Source organism: Falco rusticolus, chromosome 15 (genome assembly GCF_015220075.1).
Source record: "Falco rusticolus isolate bFalRus1 chromosome 15, bFalRus1.pri, whole genome shotgun sequence".
NCBI classification, from domain to species: domain Eukaryota; kingdom Metazoa; phylum Chordata; class Aves; order Falconiformes; family Falconidae; genus Falco; species Falco rusticolus.
The window spans coordinates 21,051,811-21,071,866 of NC_051201.1; the positions used below are offsets into that span (position 1 = coordinate 21,051,811).

Genomic DNA, 20,056 nt, shown 5'->3' on the forward strand with positions numbered 1-20,056 from the left:
CTGATATGGGAAGATTTTTTTACTTGTGGGAAGAGATCTGCTTCTCCTCTACAAAAAAATTCCCCTTTTCTGTACAGTCCCTTGCTGATAGCTGTCACCAGCTAGTGCTGGGAGGACGTGAGGACAGTGCTGGGGACAAATCTGGTGCAGTGAGTCAGGGTCTGATCATGCCATTTTACACTGGAATGTTTTTGTAAACTGTGAAGAGGCTGAAGCTGAGACATCTAGCAATAATTTTGAGACTCTGGAAAGTGCTTTACTGTCTGTATCGGCAAGTATCGCAGAGGTCCAAGCTCCTTGACTAAGAAAATGTTTGGAGAATTGCAGGGTATGGAGCAGCCCAGGGCTGAATCCCCCGGATGGCTGTATCACCTATTCCCTGCACATGTGGGTATGGCAGTGTCCCTTATCCAGGAGCTGCCGATGAAATGCCAGCAGGCTGGTTCAGCAGCGGAGAGCAAACAATAGCCGCAGTGTAGTGCGTGGGCGTTTGTTACAGATACAGATCTGGCATCTGAGCACGGCAGGTGCTGCGCGCTGATACAACGTGTTGGGAAGGGAAGTTTTGGCCTCCTGGCACAGCCTCTTCTTGGCCCCCAGCAGTGGGTTGCCACACTTCGTTGGCCCTGGTTGTCACCCCGGGGGTGGTGGCGGCCTACCTGCCTGTGTGCAGATGAACTGACACATCGGAAGGATCTTCTGTTTCAAGTTCTTCGGTCTCAGCAGTGTGTGATGAGCCGGTGACTCTCAACCCAATTTGCCAAATATCCAACTTGCTAGATTTTTTTTTTTTTTTTCACAGTGCCATTAGTTGCTAACTGAAATTAGGAATTAGTTACGTATAGTTCCCCTGCAACCCTCACAACTGTGGAAATTGGGCCCTTCGGACTTTATTTATTTATATATTATATATACATTTATATATAAATATATACATACGTTATATATATTTTAATATATATACGTATATATATAATATGAATTATATATGATTTAAAAAAGCCAGCCAACCATAACCAAAACCCTGTGTCTTGCTTTGAAGCTTTTCTTTTCTAGCAGGAATTGGCTAATACTGGGATGTTTCCATGTCCCATCAGCCCCTCATCATACGAGGAGGAGGTGTAATGCTGCTCCCAGCTGTTCTTGCGTTAGTTGCTTTTGAGCAACTGTGATCTTAAGCCCTGCGGAGCGTGTGCTTAACTTAGCCATAATGTTATTGAGATACAGTGATATTTGTCTATGTTTAGTACAACCTTTCAGTTTTATAGTCTGGCACAAGTCTATCGTGTGCTGTAGAGGAAAAAAGAACTTGATGTAATTTATTGCTACTGCTTATAAGTATTCCTTCAGTGTGCAGACTTTGAAGACTCCTGCTTCTAAACATGAATACTTGTTAAATTGATCTGCCTTGATTAGAGGCTTTGATGGGTTACTTTAGAAGCCTTTCTCAAAGCTGCCTTTACCAGTTATTTTCCTCTAAATTCTCTTTTTCTCTGTGAGTTCTTTCTGGTAAGTCCACAGCCGTAAGGTTTGTATTTGTCTGTAGGGCAGAGGGGAGAGAGAAACACATCCGTGGTGTTTAACTGTGCTTCTGTGTCAGGATTGAGACCTAAAGCATTAGGATGGAAAGGCTTTTAGCCAGTTGTGTAATTGAGTTTAGCAGTACTAGGAGAATCTAATGAGAGGAACCTCATAATAGAGAGTTGAACCTGGAGCAGTCCACCACAGGCTCCAAACATGGATTCTCTTGAGACTGCTGAATACAAGGATTTTCCTTAATCACAGAAATTTTTGCCTTGTTTTGTTGTAATGGTAATGTTTGAACATCAAGGTAATTTGCTTTAAATTGCTAATTCTGTTGGATCTGAAAGGCAGTGGATGTTTTTGTAGCAAGTATATTTCAGTCTGTTCACATTTGTTTTGCTTGTGTTGTTTTTTAGTTACAAAAACTACACTTTTGTGACCGTCTTCGGAAACTTGCACCAGGCTCAGCTGGGGGGAGTCCCAGGGACCTACCAACTAGTCCGCAGCTTCTTGAACATCAAACTCCCTGCGCCTGTCCCTGGTCTCCAGGTATGTCCATCGCTTTAAGTGACTGAGCTAAAACATAACACAAACCTGTTTGTAGCACAGCCAGGAAACTAGTGCAGCCTCCAGTGGTTTGTCCGTTATTTAAGCTGCTTTTAGGGCAGCAGGCTCTTATCCCTTCTTTAGAATTTTTCATTAGGAAAATGGAACATAGTAGACAAAATTGCTTTGAGTTCAGAGCTAGTCATGAAGCACGGTAGTGCTCAGTATTTTGAGTTCTAAATTCTGGAAGTTATAGTCTCTTCCGGTGGTCTTTTTAGAGATCAACAAGCAAGCATTAAAATACATTATGATATTTCAAAAAAGCAGTAACCTAGTCTCCCTGTTTTGCTGCCTTTTTTTTTTTTTACACTTATAAGATGGTGACACTGGCTGTTGATGACTAAATGTGTAATAAATTAATATGAATTGCAGCCTGAGCCTTGTATTTAGGAATCTGAATAAAATCCTGCTCCCCTGCACATAGTAGAAAGTACATATCTGTGCACCTAAAAAATTAACAGATAAACAGTCAGGCTGGATTGAAAAATGAAAAGTTAAATGAAATAATAGTATATAATGGTGGAGACTACATAGCTGAGTCTACCTGTCCTTTTCTTGCCTGCTGAGATCCATGATTACTATGGTGTCTTTCTGTTTCAGTACCAATGTTTTCAGTAGCTCAGTGGTCTAATCCAAATTCACCTCCTGGGTGGGGAAGGTATCATATGCTAGTTCTGGGATAGTCTGAACTGAAATCTGGGCAAGCAGAAAAATCCCATCCTTTGCTGCTAGGATGTGCACAGCTTTCACAGGACTTAAACCTTGCGACCTCTGGCTTCTGTAACACAAACAGAATTTTTTACCAAAGTTAATGTGTGGGTATAAGGGAGAAATAATGAATGAGGGAAATGACAAGGGAATTTAACTCAAATATGCTGCTTTAAAAAAAAAAAATCATTATTTCTTGCTTTATTTTCAGGATGGTGAGGTGGAAGGCCATCCTGTATGGGCACTGATTTACTACTGCATGCGCTGTGGAGATTTGACTGCAGCCATGCACGTGGTGAAACGGGCACAGCACCAGCTGGGAGAGTTTAAAACCTGGTTCCAGGAGTACATGCACAGTAAAGATAAAAGGTAATTGGGAACTAGGGAAGATCTTTGTGAGGAGTGGGGATTGCTGTGGAGCAGCGATATAATCAGTGGCTTGGTAGAAACATAAGAAGCTCAGGTCTCTTCTGGTGGTGATGGCTGCCTGGCATTTATATTACCTACCTAAATTACATGTAAGAAGTTTGCATATTATAATTTGTGGCTTTGAAGTGTAGAAATCTCCATAGAGAAGGAGTTGTTTGAAAAGACGCAAAAATTTACATTTCAAAAATAATAGTGGTGTAGCTTTGCTTTTTTTACCATGGGATCTGCCCTGTGTAACAGTAGGATACTGCATACAACAGATCAAATTTAGTCTGCTGTCACAAATCCTGTGTCTTTTTATTTCCTCCATCGCTTATTTTAGTTGAATTTCCTTTGGGGAGTGCTTTTTTACTATACCTGTTTTCGTAAGAATGCCCCACCACAAAAGCAAGTAGTGTTTGCTAGAGGCCTTTAGAGGCATTCGCTGTCACGTCTTCCTTGTGCTTATTCTCCTCTCCCAGTTTTTGCTACCCATCGCTTGACGGAGGCCACTGGCCAAACTTCTGATTCTGTGAGTGCAGGCGGTTGGGCTAGTGCATCACAAGGTGTGCTCTGAACTCTGCTGTGGTGTTCTAGGTTATCTTTCCACTTGCAGTGGATTTCCAACAAGCGCACAGTCAGCTATTGCGTTACAGCTGTGTGCTTATTGCTGAGGTACTGGCTGAAACTGGGGGGAACTGGAGGGCCCAGGTAGGTGCTGGGGCGTGAACCTGTAATACCCCACCTCAGCCTGTGACAATGTCATTCATATGTGGGAAGCCCTCATCCTGCAGTATGTTGAATGTATTGGGGCTCTTCAGGTATGAAAATGTGAGCAAGATTGTATCAGTTTGCATGTCTTAACAAAAAAATAAACACAAACTGGGAGGGGGGGCGGGCGGGGATCGAAATGCTGTTTGCCAAATAGTGTATACAAATAGTGTATGCCTTGTTATTTTTCTGTAAATTAACCTGGTTTGTAGAGAACTTCCAGGAGCGTTCATTATAATAAGATTGTTCCAGAAGCCTTAGTGAAGGTACTGGCATTTGTTTTCATTACAAACGCTTTAATAAGATACAGTATAGCTGATTTATTCGGGTTTTCATTGCAGTTATGAAAAGGTACTCTGCCTACAGTTTCGCCAAACAATGTCTTGGTCTGGGAGAGCACTTTATTGATTCAATTCTGTAAAATTCTCTAAAAGCGGGTACAAGAAATAGAATGACCAAGAACATCATGACATTTTATGATATTTAATGATAAAGGTGAAAGTGTCTTTCCTAAAAGATTTCATGGTACAATGACCTGCTCACTTGTGGGTTACTAACCCAAAGAGTTCCAAAGACTGTGTGCTCTCTTTTTCTGAAACGATGAAATACCAGTTAGACAAAAATAGCTCATCTACCACAATATTAATGCACCCCTAAAGAGACTGTCATCTGACTTGATTTTTTTTAATATTTTATTCCTGCAATGGGTTTTTGAAGATGATCCTCCATAACTTTAATTACACATTTAAATTCACACATGCAAAATTTTTACCTACAGATACAAATAAAAAGTGCAAGAAATACCAGCGAGTGCTTGCTGTCGTTACGCCTTTGCTGTGAGCATGTGCCTATTTACATTGATTTGTATCTAGGTTTCCTCATACAGGGAAAGATGGGGGTTTCATGTCTCTTTCCTCAATCTTTTTTCCTTTTTTTCCCTTAGACTATCTCCTGCCACAGAAAATAAACTGCGTCTTCATTACAGACGAGCGCTGAGAAATAATACTGACCCATACAAAAGAGCTGTTTATTGTATTATTGGCCGTTGTGACATTACAGATAACCAGAGTGAAGTTGCTGATAAAACAGAAGATTATCTTTGGCTAAAAGTAAGTGTGGTGTTGGAGCTGTGTTGTTTGTTGTTTGGGGTTGTTTTTTAGGAACAGAGCGAGATGGTATTGTGTTTCTGCACTGCTCTGCTGACCTCCCTAGTGCTAGGTCTGGTGTTTTGCATCAGTGTGGTGTATGGGACTTGACCTTGCCGATAGCGAAGGGCAGGGAACCTGAGTTCCAGGGCTGCTCTGATACCCTCTGTACTATCAGGTGTTAATCTGGGGCGCTTGGTTTTGGAAGTGTCATGTTTTTCATTTGACACTGAGCTTTGTCAGCTGTTTTTACAAGTAGTGCTAGCTTACTACAGTGAGGATCCTTTGAATTGTCCTTTCTGGATGGATTATGTCTGAAATGTTGGTGTCAATTGGCAGATGATGATACTGTCAGTGTTTTTTATAGTCCAGAGTCCTTACGGTTTTGGTGGGGACATGATAGATACTGATCAATACCCATTTCTCTCCATTATCAGAAAGGGGGGAGTACAATGGTGTATTTGTTTAGACTGGGTAAAAAAAAATACTGCTTTTAATTATTGCTTAGTGAGTATTCAGAGCCCCAGCTTTGGAGTCTGGTGGCATGGACAGATAGAAGAGAACCTCGGGTTATGTCTTCATGGGTTTCTGCTGTTGCTGCATTAAATGTTAGCTTTGCAGCAACGGGTGGACCTGATGTTGTGACTGGTCAGTTGGTCAAATCTTCAGAGGGGTTCAGCTGGAACAAATAACTTCTGAGTGCATCCCTTGTGCAAAGGGAAGTTGAAATATCTGTGTTTCTTTTTGGGGGTTGTTTTTTAGCTGAACCAAGTGTGTTTTGATGACAACAGTGCAAGTTCTCCACAAGACCGACTAACGTTATCACAGTTCCAGAAGCAGCTGCTAGAAGATTATGGTAAGAAACCACGAAGACATACGTTACTTGGGGCTCTGCTTTTCTGCTTAGGGCACTTTCCAGCTATTACTACACAAACCCCCGACTCCACATATAACCCTGTAGCTCTCCACCAGTGACAGGCGCCTTCCGGCTGTTTGTGGACAGCTTGCTTCCCTAGAGTAACAGCAGACCAACAGCAGTAACAATAGAAAGACACGATGAATGAGCCCCATGTGTCTTCCCAGCAATCCAGAGAGTGAATATTCATTTGTGAGCAGCACTGCTGCTATTTGTACTTTATCCATACTAAGTTACGGATTGCATTCTCTCACCATAAATATGTTAAGGTTTTTTAGCAAAACTTCCAGCTTCTGGGACACAGAACAGAAAAGCAATCAGTACCTATTGCAGGCATGTATTTCCAAGGCTTTTCTCTGTGTGCCTCTGTTGCTCATTGTTTCCCTTATATTACTAATTTCAAGTAATTATCTGGGGACCCAAATCACAGCTCCTTCTTCTTCAGAATGATTTAGGAACATCCACAGCCCAAAAGAGTACCTTCTTCTGTAATCATCTTCCAATCAGTCAAAATTAGGTCAATTGGACTATCCAAAACACACAGAATTTGTTTCTCCATAGCCTTCTAGTTTGTAACATCACTCTCGCCCAGATAAAAATGTGTGGAAAAGAAATAAAATAAGCTACCTTTGGTGTCACTGAGTAGGAAAATCCAGGGTTTTAACATTATTTGTATCACTTGGCTTAAGTGTAAATGCAGATGAAAAGTTGTCATCTTTAAGAATTTATTGCAGTTTGTCAGAGTTGATGGTTCATTGTCTGAAAAGAACAAAGGAACTTCTTGGAGTAACTGTTTGTTTTCTTCCACTTTCTGAATATGTCTTTATTCTATGGTCTTTTGTGATGTATTTGCAGTGGAACAGTTGTAGATAAGACACTGATGTGTGATTAGGTATTCAGCTTTGTCTGGAGTGTTTATTTCTGTTGGCACTGAGTAAACAATAGTGATGCACTGTGACAGGAAGCATCCACTGTCAGTGATATCTGATTGCAAAATCATTTTCACTTATACTCTTGTTGTGTTTGGGTTTGTTTGTTTGGTTGGTTTTTTTAGGTGAATCGCATTTTGCAGTGAGCCAGCAGCCTTTCCTCTACTTCCAAGTATTGTTCCTGACAGCACAGTTTGAAGCTGCAATTGCTTTTCTCTTCCGGACAGAGCGCTTGCGTTGTCATGCTGTTCATGTGGCATTGGTCTTGTTTGAGTTAAAATTGCTCCTGAAATCTTCTGGGCAGAGTGCACAGCTATGTAAGTCCTGCACATTTACATTACAATAAAGGAATATTTTTCTGAACCCTTACGAGTACCCCACAGATGCTGCAGGTCTATGTAATTGATCAAAGCATTTATCAGAACAGTCTCCTAAAAGTTAATTGATTTAGTTGCATTAGAGCTCTGGATCACGGCTCTGGCTAATCTGAGATGAAGATCAGAGAAACATTTCCTGGCATTAGGTTCTCTGATAGTGTTGTTTCTGACATTGCAGTAAGCCATGAAGCTGGTGACCCTCCTGGCATCAGGCGTCTAAATTTTGTGCGGCTTCTGATGCTTTACACCCGTAAGTTTGAATCGACAGATCCAAGGGAAGCTCTGCAGTATTTTTACTTTCTCAGGTATGAGCTACTATACGTCTCTAGATCTTTCTCCTAGTTATTACTGCTTAGTTATTCTTATCTAGGAAGTCCTCAGAAACAGGAGTACCTTCCTCCTTCCCTTTGTTTTGTAGGAATGAGAAGGACAGCCAAGGAGAGAGTATGTTCTTGCGTTGCGTTAGTGAAATAGTAATTGAAAGCAGAGAGGTATGTCTGACCGTGTTTTGCCTTCCTCACACTGACATTCATTTCTTCACTGAAGTCTTTATTAGACAGTACAGTCTTAAACAGTTGTTTACTCTTTCTGCCTGCTGCAGACCTAGATGACGGGAGATCTCACAACAACCATATGTTTAAGATATTTAATCACGCCTTTTTGCCTCTTATTTATAAACCAGTAGTTTTGACATCAATCACTGTTTTTCATTCATCCATGACTGAATCTTTGTACTCGGGAAATGTGTTGTGAAATATGTGCAATTCATCTCTCTATTTTTGTTTCCTTTTTTCTTGCTTTATATCTGTGTTGGATGTAGTTTGATATGATTCTTGGAAAGCTGGAAAACGATGGTAGTAGAAAGGTGAGTTGACAATTTATATTTTACATAGAAAGTACAAACTATGTGTGATTTCCAAAGCAGCCGTGAGGCTGTCTTGCTTTTCTTTATTTTTTACTAGACGAATCATTACTGTTTGAATACAGACAAGTCCTCCAAATATGAGATCCTTTTACAGAATAATGTATGACCTGCCCTAACAGAAGGCAAGTCAGGAACCACAGGGCAAACCACATCCCTGTAGGCAGCGGATATGTCTACAGAAACAAACGGCACTGAGTAACTTCAGTGAGGCTGGGATTTCATCTTTACCGTATGAAATGGAATTTAGTACACATTAGTAAAAAGCAATTACTAAAAATGGCTTGCTTGTAAGTGGGTGTGAGATTGTTCTATTAACTGAGATGTACGTGTGAAAACTATCTATATGACATTATCCTCATTCACCTCAGAGGAGAAAAGTATTGCAGCCCATTAAAAATTCTTGTAATAAAGCGAGCGAGGGCTAACAGACCACAGGCATAGGCACAACTGATCTGTCTTCTCCACGTAGATGAGGGTAAGTGTTGGATTAAAGATCAGCCATTTTTAGTTGTAATAGCTTTTACTTCTGCTGTAAAAGCAGTAACTTACATTTTACTTTTAAGTTTACAGTCAGAAGATAAAGGAAACCTTAAGGTTTCACCTGAAAAGAGGAGAGTGTGTGCAAACAATTAATTTTTTAAATAATCAATGAAGTTTTTCTGTTTGCTGCGGCAATTTTGGAAGCCTTCTGCGTAAAGCAGACTCCAAAATTGTTTAAACCCTAATTTTAAGATTAGGGCTCATGCTGCAATGATTGCTACTGTCAAAAATATCTGGCAGGATTTTCCTTTAGATGTTTTTGTTCCGTCAGTTCAAAAGCAGTGGGGTTGCACACACGAGAGCAAGGTAACTCAGTAATCTTTACAGATATCTTTTCACTTTACAGTCCTTTGTAAGATAGATAATTTTTAGATTATGCCATTAGTGGTGAATGCTGTTTTCTTGACTTCACTCCATTGCTTTTAAATGTATTCCTTTAAATTTTAAACTGTATTCTTGTGTTTCTTTGGTATGAAACCAGCAATCTTAGTTTCAAGATAAATTCATCTAGATGATATAGTCTTATTTTTACATCCTCAACTACGGTAAAATCCTTTCCAGATATCTTTGATTCTATCTGCTCTTTTTATGCTACTTGTGTTTATTGTTTCTTTTAAAACTCTTTTCGCCCTTTCATTTATCTGTGTAAGATTTCACTTGCAACCTGTCATGCCAATATACACAAACAGCATCCCTGAAGACCTTGGCAAGTTATAGGCTGAAGTCTTTTGTGTTTTATTCTCCTCTGCAATGTGTCATCGACAATTAAAATGATTTAGAATTTGACCCATTATCTGGGTCATTTTGAATGAATTAGAAGCCACAGATGTCTGTGCTGACTCCGTTTTGGAGAAAGTCTCTCTCACTAGAGCTCTTGCTATTTTTAACCATGTCCCTTTTGCGCGTTCCCATGGAAATGTACAGGCCATCCTAATCATAATCCAACATGTAAAATGTTCATTGCCTTGACAGGAATAGTCAGAAGTTTTTAAGCATTCTCATTTCTCTTCTCTCTTCTCCTTTCATTTTTGTCTTGCCTCTTTAGCCTGGAGTGATAGACAAGTTCACAAGTGACACAAAACCCATTATTAACAAAGTGGCTTCTGCAGCAGAAAATAAAGGATTGTTTGAAGAAGCTGCGAAACTTTATGACCTTGCAAAGGTAAATATCTTCTGTGTGCTCCCTTAAATATGTACCTGGTTCACCATTTTTTCCCAAACATTCTCCCTGTGATTCGGAGGTTAAATTTCATCTTGGAGATTGAATTGCCCTTATTCAAGCAGATTATTTCTGCTGCTGTTAAAGCAGTGCCTGCCGTTGGCTGCATGGAGGGGGGTTTCAGTGAGCAAACGCAGATGGATTGCACTCCAACGCCTTCTGATTGAAGTCATCCTGGTTCTTGATCAGTCTGGTCTTCTGAAGAGATTGTCCCATGCATAATTTTATTAGCTAGTGAAGTTATTTACCTTAAGTATGCTCTTCCAGTGTCTTAGATGTCGAAGTCTAAAATAGTTGATCTATATAGTGAGTACTTGTTTCCTTTTGAAATATACTGGAAATCAAAGTGGATACAACTATAGCCACTATTTTGGAGGAAAATTAGGGGGAAACATTTTCTCATGTGAACCAGCAGCATTATTTTGCTCATAGCTAAGATGATCTGGACTCTTTATGGGAGGGAAGCATTTCTGAGTTTGCACTGGGCACTGCTGCGTCGGACCTCTCTGCTTTTCCAGTGAGATTAAAACACTAAGTCCCATCATGCTGCTTTTATTTGTGTGTAACTCATCCCAACAGAACCCTGACAAAGTTTTAGAACTGATGAACAAGCTCCTCAGTCCTGTTGTTCCCCAGATCAGCACTCCCCAGTCGAACAAAGAGCGGCTGAAGAACATGGCCCACTCCATCGCTGAGAGGTAAGACAAGGGGGCAGGATGGGTGGTTCACCTGGACCTGACCTGGGACTGTCAGTTCAGTGGGTATTAGTTCCTGACGTGGTTTCTGCTGGCTGGACAGCAGAGTATTCAGGAAGATAGAGAAGAGGTCAGAATTCACCCTGTCCCGCTCGTGATGGGTTGCAGTACTGAAATCAGAAATGTAATCTTCAAAGGCAAGGCAGATAAATTAGGCAAGAAGCTTCATCTGTAGGTGAATCAGGAAAAGGGAGTTGCAGGATTGTCAACTGGAGACGGAGGAGCAATAAATTTAATGAATTCTATGTTTTAGATGGTATTTAAAGCAAAATGGCATAACAGTTGCAGAATTGTTGCACACAATTCACTTGTGTGAAATAATATTGAGAGCGCTACACAACCAGTAATTCTAACTTTAACAGCAGAGCAGTGAGTTCAGTAGCTGTCTGAAAACTTTTTCACTGCTGTTCTAATGAAAGCTAAAAAAGGGAACGTGTAAGCTGAGGTGTGTATGTGGCTAATGTAACCAGTGGACCTCTTTTTCACAGCCTGTTACTTTAGGAAAGTGTCACGTGGTGGTTAGAAAATAGAGAGAAATGGGAGTGACCGAAAGGAACGTCACCTGTGGTGTCGGTGTGCTAATTAGGATATGTGTTTGAGAGACATCAATGCTCAAGATTCATTAGCAGCTAAAAGTTAAGAATAACCTTGAAAGGTTGTAATTGCAAAATAGCTTTGGGATTTTTTTAAATCATGATCTTTTAGTACATCTTATCACAGTGACTGCCATGGACAACTCTTGTGTTTTACTAGAGCAGAATGGGGGTACCTGTGAGAAATGTCTTACTGCTTTTCCTCTACCATTACGGTGGGAAGAGAATAAAAGCATGCTTGCTGGCACTTTGAAATTGGGAGGACAGGTACAGAAATGCATCGATTTCTGTCAGAGGCCTTTGCCTTTCTTCTTTTGACAAGTGGCATTTGCCAGTCACTCCTTCAGTTAGCCCTTCCTTCATTTAGTCAGATTGCAGGCTGAGTGAAAATTGGTGCCGTATTGACTTAGCGAGACACTCATTTGGTCGCAGGCATTAAGGAGAATTAAACCTTTGGCTTAGGGTTTAAGCTTCAGCAAAAGCCGTAACGGGCTTTGTTTTGCTACTCGCTTTGATCTGTATGAGTACGCTAAATATTGCTGTTCGATGATGCCCCTTTACAGCTGCAAACCTTTGTGACTGCAAAGCCAGAGTGGTTCTGATTAGCTCATCTTCTTGCCAGTTACATATAATACGGGGCTTTTCTTCACTACCGTACCGCAGACAGCACCGTAGCCATGCATGTTTCCTCCTGTGCCGCCTTGTGATGTTTTTGGAATGGGAGAGATGCCCACCAGAAAAGGCCGAGAGGCTGTCTGCCTTCCTGCTTTGCAGCAGCACCCTGCATGGTGTGTACTATGCACTTAACCGCTCTTACTACTACCTTGAGGAAGGAGCTCCTGTCTGACCTTGCGCTGCTTGGAGTGAGAGCAGACAGCCCTCCGGTTCATCTCCTAGCAGGTGTAGCTAGACAGAGCATGCAGAAGCATCTAATCCATTTTTAAGTCTTAACTTCTTGCCTGAAGCAGGCAGTTGTGCTGGAGAGCCGTCCGCTGTAAAGCAGCGTGTTCGACATGCTTGTACAGCGCTTGCCTTGCGGCCCTCTGGTTCCTGTCACTGTTATCCCCATGAATATGGGAAGTGTAAACATATAAAAGGAAACAAATGCTGGGAAACAAAACTAGAAGTGAATAAAAGCTTTTTTTAAAAAGCCACAGCCTGTGAAAATTCTGCCTCCTGGTTAAGGAAAATAAAAGCTGTCCTTTGTTAGATGCATTCTGTCCTTGTGCTTGACGTCTCTGCTTCCAAGAATTACAAGAGCACATTTATAAAGGTTGCCATTTTGCACAATAAAATTGTAAAACAATTTCTTTCAGGTACAAAGCTCAGGGGATAAATGCAAAGAAATCCATTGACTCCACGTTCTACCTTCTGCTAGACTTAATCACGTTTTTTGATGAATATCACGCTGGTCACATTGACAGGGCCTTTGATGTAAGTTTCAAGAGTTCTGTTTGAAGTGCAGCCTTCCTAATGCCCTTGAAAGCCCAGAATGTCTCTAATAACATCACTTAAAACAAAAACTTATATTTAATGAGTTAGAAGGTGTTGCAATGCTATAGGAATTCAAAACTGTGTTTCTTCCCTGTTGCCTGGTGAGGATGCTCTTTCTGCAGCTATTTTGTAGACGTTGAACAAAATATTCTTGCTGCTCAACAAAGCAAGGGGAGGTAAACCAGTAAATAACAATGAAATTATTTAACCTGAATGGAATTGGGAGCATTTCATTAACACTTCAAAACCATGCTTTATTAGTATATGGTGCATAGGACATAGATTATCTGCCCTGATTCCTGCTTTTCTTTTTGAAGATTATTGAACGCCTAAAGCTTGTACCTCTTAGCCAAGACTGTGTAGAGGAGAGAGTTGCTGCCTTCCGGAATTTCAGTGATGAAGTAAGTAATGCCTCTTGGTTTTAGCTTCCAAAAGCCTTTTGCTTTGTTAAAAGGATCTTAAAACCTTGTCACCTCGTCATTCTTATTCTTTAACGGGAAAATGGGATGAGATTATCTTGCATTCATCCACGTAGACTCTTGGCTTGCAGGTTTCTCCTTAATGCTGCTCTTTGGAGCACTAGAATTCCCTACCCAGAAATACTGTCTCCATATTGCAGAAGGTACCCACAGATCTGAATCCCTCTGAATTTACTGAGTTCGATTCAAGAATTCGGAATGTTGAAAACTTTCAACTCTGCTGCTGACCTAGTTCTTCTGTGCTCTTTATGGTCAGTGAGCATTTGTTGGGTCTTATGTTTCCTTACCTCCAAATCAGAGGAACTTGTGTATTTGGGTGTTAGCAGATGAAGCGTATGAGGCATAACAGAAGGCTGTTATCGCTCTGGAACTGTTTTAACTGCAGGGTGGCACTTCTTTCAGAGAGTGTTTATGTGTATTTGGGTGCTTTGAGGTTTTTTGTATTTGGGCACTTTGGGTTTTATCTGAAGCATTGCTATCAATCATGAAGTGCAGCCATTATGCACGCCTGTCTTGAAACTGTAGGTAACTTTTTTTGCCAGTGGTACAGTCGCAGCAGGGGTAGCCATTACGTGTAGGACTGTTAAACGAGTCAATATCAACCACAGTTATCATTGCTTGGTTTGCTGATGTCATATAGCAAGGGTAATCATTTTGTCAACCTGCTCTTCATTGCATTATGTTTGGGGGGGGGGTTCCCTTCTTTGTGTAGATCAGGCACAATTTATCTGAGGTCCTGCTTGCAACCATGAATATTTTATTCACCCAATATAAACGGATGAAAGGCACAAGCCCAGCCACTCCTGCCAGACCCCAGCGGGTAATGGAAGACAGAGATTCGGTAAGATTATAATCTGACAAGTTTTCCTACTTGCTTTTTCACCTGGTTTCAAGGGTTTGGGCTTCATATAACTGAACCTGTAATGGTCTTAGCTTTTGACTTGCTCGGTTACTTAGAGTCTTAGAATTTTCTGCTACTTGGAGTCTGGAGACTAGTTTCTCATAGCTTCAGCTTTGTGTAAAGAAAGGACACTGTTCTAAATGGCATTGAGCTAATAAAGACATACTACACTAAACATGTACCTCCTAGCGAGAGAGAGCAAGGGTTCAGTTTGCTTCTTGGTGGGACCTTAAATATTAGGGGATGTGGACAGTGCAGGGTCTCCAGGGTGGTTGGTGTCGCTACCTGTTTTTTTCCCAAGAACCCGATATCCATTCCTTTCATTTAAGTTAGTGCCCTGTTCATGCAAAACTGATTTCTGGTGGAAAGACCTCCCTTGACTCTTCTCCTTGGCTCGCTTCTGTCGTGACATGGGCTGACCTTTGCAAAGTGTCCTTGGGCAATATACCCAGCTGCTCGACGAGTAGCTGTAGCAGTTTGCCGGTGTTGTGCTGCCTCCGCAGCAGAGCGGGCAGCTTCCCAGTGCGGCAGCGCTTGCTCTGCCTGCCCGGTTTAAATGGCTGACACCGGTGGCTTTGCTGTCGCTGCCAGAGTCGTGCTGAAGCATTTCCTCCACGCACTGATAGGACCTACGCCTTCAGCAAGCCTCAAAACAGGTGCCACTTGAAGGGCACAGCCAGATTTGCGGGCAGTCGCCTGTCAGCACGCCGTGTTGAGCAGAAGGGAGGTGGCAGCAGCTTAGCTGTCGTCAGCTTTGGTTCTGTAGCTCTTACTAACTCAAAGCTGCCACAGGCACTTGAAAACCAAGGCCAAACCACTCATCCCATCTTACAGATTAGGAAAAAAGTATCAACTCCTTTTGAGAAGGAAAACCAACTTGGGCCGCAGCCAGCTTTATTCCAGGCTTTAGTCATCTACAGAAGTGCCTTTGATCTGTAAATTGCAGTATTGGCAAAAGCCTTGGTAGCATTTTTAGTTACATCAGAAAACGAAAGGCTCAAGTCATGATCCAGCTTTTGTCTCTGGGGTGCAGCCTGTGCCAGAGCTACGGGATGCTGCATGCGCCTCGGGCTTCTCCCACCTTAAATTCTGCACTTGTGAGGAAGTCCCAGGCTAACCCAACGTCACCTGGTCTGTGTGTTCACAAGACTGGCACTGAGCAAGCAGCCTTAGCACCTTGCCTTCCGAATGAGCCATTTATTTTGGTTTTGTGATTTCAGTCTTGTGCCTTACGTAGAAGCATTTGCCATCTCCGTAGGGGTGTAATGCTGTCAGGTGTCATCTCGGTATGAATCCCATGACCGTGGCGTACCAAAGGTTGTTGGGCTGGTTGGTGATGGGAGCAGCAGCTTTGGTGGCAGGAGTTTGTGTAGAAGGAAGCCACCATGACATCGTATCATACCAACAGCGTGCCTGTTTGTAGCGAGCTCATTGTAAGCGTGCTTTGTAAATGTGCTCTGCGCTCGTGCTGTTACGGTTGTGGAGATCAGCTGATGACATCGCTAGCTAAAAACTCTTCAAAGTTTTCTTTTTTTCCAGGCTTCAAGGTTTTTTTTTTAATCAAGCTTCTGGCCTCGTGGTGGGATCTCACAGTAGCAGGGTATCAGTGGTGATGACAGAGGTTTCTGAGTCGTGGATCTCTGGCTGCCGGGTGCAATAAAAGCTGTGCTTAACCATCAGAGGGGACAAGTGCCTGCTGTCTCTGCAGCCAGGGAGGCGATAAGAGAATGGCGATGTGACTGTAATGTCAGAAGGGAGCATGAATCTGCTAAGGTAGGATTAGCTAGAGAGAAAAAATACACAGCCGTGTAGCTCCCGGCTGCCTAAAGATTTCCATGCGCAGAAAAATACCAGGCGTGGGCACATGGGAAGGTAGTTTTAGCCCATGTTCCACTTCTTTCTTACCCTGAAGAATTTCCTGCAAGACTGTGCGAGCAGGGAATCTGGATCACTTCAGTTTCCCTGCCTGGGAAGCAACTCAGGCAATTTTTGTGGTGGAAAGAAATGAGGGCATCTCAAACGTGAGAAGAGGGGTGTTTCTTCAGCAAAATCTCCCCATTCACCTGAACAGAGACGGCAGATAAGAGCTTCTCCAGGCTGTGCTTGGCAAGAATTTTTCTTTTGAACTTCCCTGGAAGAAAGACAGCTTTTTCTTTGTCCATGGGGAAGCAAATTTTAGGGGAAATCAGGCTCTTCCAGAAGCTTTAACAGTCTCAGCACGTTGCGCAGTAGACACAAGTGACAAAAGACGTTTCCTTGAGTTAGGTGTTTGAAGTCCCTGGGTTTTCTCTAGTTCCATCAGAGCAGACCAATTCAGATCCCTCTGTTCGGAATTTGAAAACATGAGATAGTAGTTGTTCTGAAGTCTGGGGCTTATTCCAGGTAGCCCGGAGCAGAGTTCCCCCAGCGCAGGAGCACGTGGCTCTTGCTTGGCGCCAGAGGGCAAATTCAGTGGTCTGCTGAGCACCCAAAGTGGGATCCTGCTGTAACGGGTGGGGGAGTAGGGGGCTTCGGCAGGGGCGGCACGGACCTGGCAGCAAGGGCAGGGCAGGGAGGGGTAGTACTGCTGGGGGCCCCTGCGCCCAGTAACGTGTCCTGCTGGAACGTCTCCTGTCCCACTTCAGAGGTGAAATGGGCTTAATTTAGAACTGATCAGGTTTGGACTCAGAGTTGGCATTTTATGCATTTTGTTTATTTCAAAATGAAATTACCTAAGCTGTATTTTGAGTCTTTTTTTAATCTTTTTTTTCTTTTTTTTTTCTTTTTTAACATATATATGTTAATTAGATTTGGGAATGAGGGAGCAACATCCAGTCTCGCTTGGCTTGATCCATTTTGTCAGGTTTCAGACGGAGATCGCCGCGAGCCCGGACTGCAGTGCTGGAAACCATGGCTGCGGTGACAGCCCTGACCCAGATGCCACGAGTGCATGACAGCAATGTCATACGCTCCCCACCCCGACCCGGGGTGGCATACTCTCTGAAGCAGCTCAAGGGCATTATTTCGGTGGCAAAATTAGGTCATGAAAGGAATGGAATTATTTTTGTTTTTATTTGTGGTCTTATTTTAAATTGTAAGTGATTCTAACATTCATTAGGTAATTACAGCCAATAGAACATCTAGACCTCCAGGCTGCTTTTAACCTCTGCAAACCTCTGTTTGTTCTTCCTGAAGTATTGCAACCTATCATGTTGTTTGGATTTTTTAAAATAGACCAGCTCTAGTATTGCTACTGAAAAGGTAAAGGGAATGGCAGCTCGCACTGCTCCTGAGACTTTCTTAGTCACAGCGAGGGGTTTTGCCTCTTAGTATTTTAATTCCGAAGAGCCAGACGCCTTGACATGCTTTTTCTTCACCTGCCACCTGTTTTGACCTCCACTGAAAAGCAGCAGGTCAGGCAGAATGACACAACCTTGCTGTGTAACAGATTTGGAAGCAGGCTAGAAGAAGCAGTAACTGTGACTGGAACCAAACAAATAATTTTCAGGCCACCTTGCTGAACAACCACTGCGTTGGTGTTAACTAGGTGGCAACTCAGAGCTAGGGAAACTGTCCTGGGAGCTTTTAGCAACTGGGTCAGTCTCAGTTTTGCTGTTCACTCCAGAGGCCCGCTGATGTGCTGTGCTGCCTTCTGGCATTCCTCAGCTGTGGCACTTCCAGGAGGGAGGAGTGCCTCCGGCTGCATGGCTGGCCCTGCTGTCTGCAGCTCCAGGCGTTCAGCCGGCCCCAGCCAGCCAGGAATACGGAGCAAGGTGGGAACTCTGCTCTCTGCTTCAGTCAGGCCACTGGGCGTTGTGGACAGTCACGGCTTTCCTGCAGACGGGATCATGGAAATGGAAAATTGACTGGCTGTAAGACAACTGTCCTGCCCTGTGGGTACAGTTGGAGGGGTTTTGCACAGTTGAAGCATTTAGGCAATGTCTTGAAACAAACAGGAGCATCCTGGTTTTTCTATGATCAGCTTCCAAAGCTCGTCTGCTGCCATTGAATAACTGACTGGTTTAACATCACCCTGAAAAAGGGGTAGAATTGCCTAGAGGGGCAGCAGGGAGGGTGTTTGTAACTGTTCCCCACCATGTAATGGGCTTCGGTCACTTCTCCGCTTGTAAGTTCCTACTGTCAGATTTGCCATCTGCGTGCCCGCAGCAACCAAAGCCGCTTCAGCTTTCCCTGCAGTCAGTAGATTAAAGGAAGATTGGAACTGTGGGATCTTCTAGTACAGTAATTTAGAGATGAGTAATATTTAAGAAGAAAACACTGCGAGCAATCAAAACAATCAGTCTGCACAGTCTTCCATAAAGATTCGGGCTTTCTGTATTCTCCTGACCTCTACCAGTTATCGGCATGATTTTTCTTTTAATTTACTAACGGTTTTAACAAATGAAACAAATTATTCCTGAATTCATTTAGCTGTTAGGTAGCCTTCTGATGCGTAGGAGGGGGTTTGGTTACTGTAGGCAAAGGTCTCTGAGAGTACTTGGTACGTCTGCTTTCCTTGTGTTACGGCATGAAGAGCCTTCAGGGATGCTGGTGTGTCGCAGGCGATGCTGGAGACCTTCAGCTGCATTTTGGCAGAGTCGACTTAGTATTTTGCGAGGTGGGAAGGAGTCCTGTTGCCCTGGGAAAGCCCCCTTCATGCAGAAACTACAAGATTGCTGTAGTACAGCAACAGCCCACATTGTTGGAAATGTTTTTTCTTGGGTAATTTGAAGTAAATGGATGGGGTTTTTTAAGCAAAAGGGTAACTAGACATGCTTTTAGTGGATGGAAAAGGAAATCATTGGATTTCCTTCCAGATCTGGAGATACGTTATCCAGGGAGCAGCTCTCAGAAATAAAGATGACATTTTCATGTTTGAAAAGACAAGTGCTTAACGCGTGTCTAACTCTGCTTTCATTGCATTTTATTTTTTTTTTTTAATACTAAGTAACTGTACTTTATTTTTCTGTTTTCTAGCAACTTCGATCTCAAGCTCGTGCCCTAATAACATTTGCTGGAATGATCCCTTACAGAACATCGGGAGACACGAACGCAAGACTGGTGCAAATGGAGGTCCTTATGAATTAGCAGAGAAGCTTTTGCTCAGGGTTGCAGTAACCTGTGCCTGTCTTTAGTACGTTCAGAGGGTGGGACCAGTATCGTTTTGTATTCTGTATTTTTGTTGATGGAAATAAATTTCTTTGATTTCTATTTGTTTTTGACATTTTCATTTTCACCGATTTTTGTGTTTTTATGTTTTTATTCATTTTATTTTGGATTGGTTTATATTTAGAAAATTATTCTTAAGTAGTTAACAGGCTATGCTGAGAAAGGAGTTGTAGATCTGCAGTAAGGAGGTGCACGAGCAATTTCGTAGCAGGAGAGGAAGTGGAGAAGAAAACTTTCGATTTAATGCTTGCTGAACATACAGCTTGGAAATTTCAGGGGGGTTGTTTTTTAAATGCATGTTAAATGTTGAAAATCTGTCTGATACACCACACACGTGACACACTGCCGTCAGTCCATGATGTTGTCTTGTGTGGCCTGTGTTCATGCGGTGCAGATGAGCTCTGTGTGCTGCAGAGGCTCCTTTACGCTTAATGACGTTTGAGCTCTTGGGTTGGTGTCCCAGGTGTACACAGCTCTGCAAACCCCGGAGCTCCACTGAAGCTTTTGCAGGAGCAGCTGGGATTGGAAACAGGTATATTTTGGTAGGAGGGATTTTCGTGACCGACGTGTGAGTTTGTAGCCAGTTGCATTCAAAATGATCCCATGCCAAGTTCACCA

At 42.6% G+C, this 20,056-nt stretch overlaps 1 protein-coding gene across 6 annotated transcripts in view; it reads left to right on the plus strand.

The window, feature by feature from the left end:
- The window catches only part of NUP93 (nucleoporin 93), an 81,826-nt gene extending 62,346 nt beyond the window's left edge, over window positions 1–19,480 (plus strand). For 5 of the 6 annotated variants that reach the window (XM_037408991.1, XM_037408993.1, XM_037408994.1 and 2 more), the window contains 14 exons: window positions 1,941–2,073; window positions 3,050–3,207; window positions 4,961–5,126; window positions 5,925–6,018; window positions 7,133–7,324; window positions 7,563–7,689; window positions 7,803–7,875; window positions 8,205–8,249; window positions 9,895–10,011; window positions 10,648–10,766; window positions 12,733–12,850; window positions 13,228–13,311; window positions 14,102–14,230; window positions 19,247–19,480. In XM_037408991.1, the coding sequence (XP_037264888.1) occupies window positions 1,941–2,073; window positions 3,050–3,207; window positions 4,961–5,126; window positions 5,925–6,018; window positions 7,133–7,324; window positions 7,563–7,689; window positions 7,803–7,875; window positions 8,205–8,249; window positions 9,895–10,011; window positions 10,648–10,766; window positions 12,733–12,850; window positions 13,228–13,311; window positions 14,102–14,230; window positions 19,247–19,357 (1,666 nt within the window). In that variant the 3' untranslated portion in view covers window positions 19,358–19,480. The remainder of the gene's footprint in view (window positions 1–1,940; window positions 2,074–3,049; window positions 3,208–4,960; window positions 5,127–5,924; window positions 6,019–7,132; window positions 7,325–7,562; window positions 7,690–7,802; window positions 7,876–8,204; window positions 8,250–9,894; window positions 10,012–10,647; window positions 10,767–12,732; window positions 12,851–13,227; window positions 13,312–14,101; window positions 14,231–19,246) is intronic. The other variant, XM_037408995.1, reaches the window with a different exon arrangement.
- Window positions 19,481–20,056: the final 576 nt, after the last annotated feature.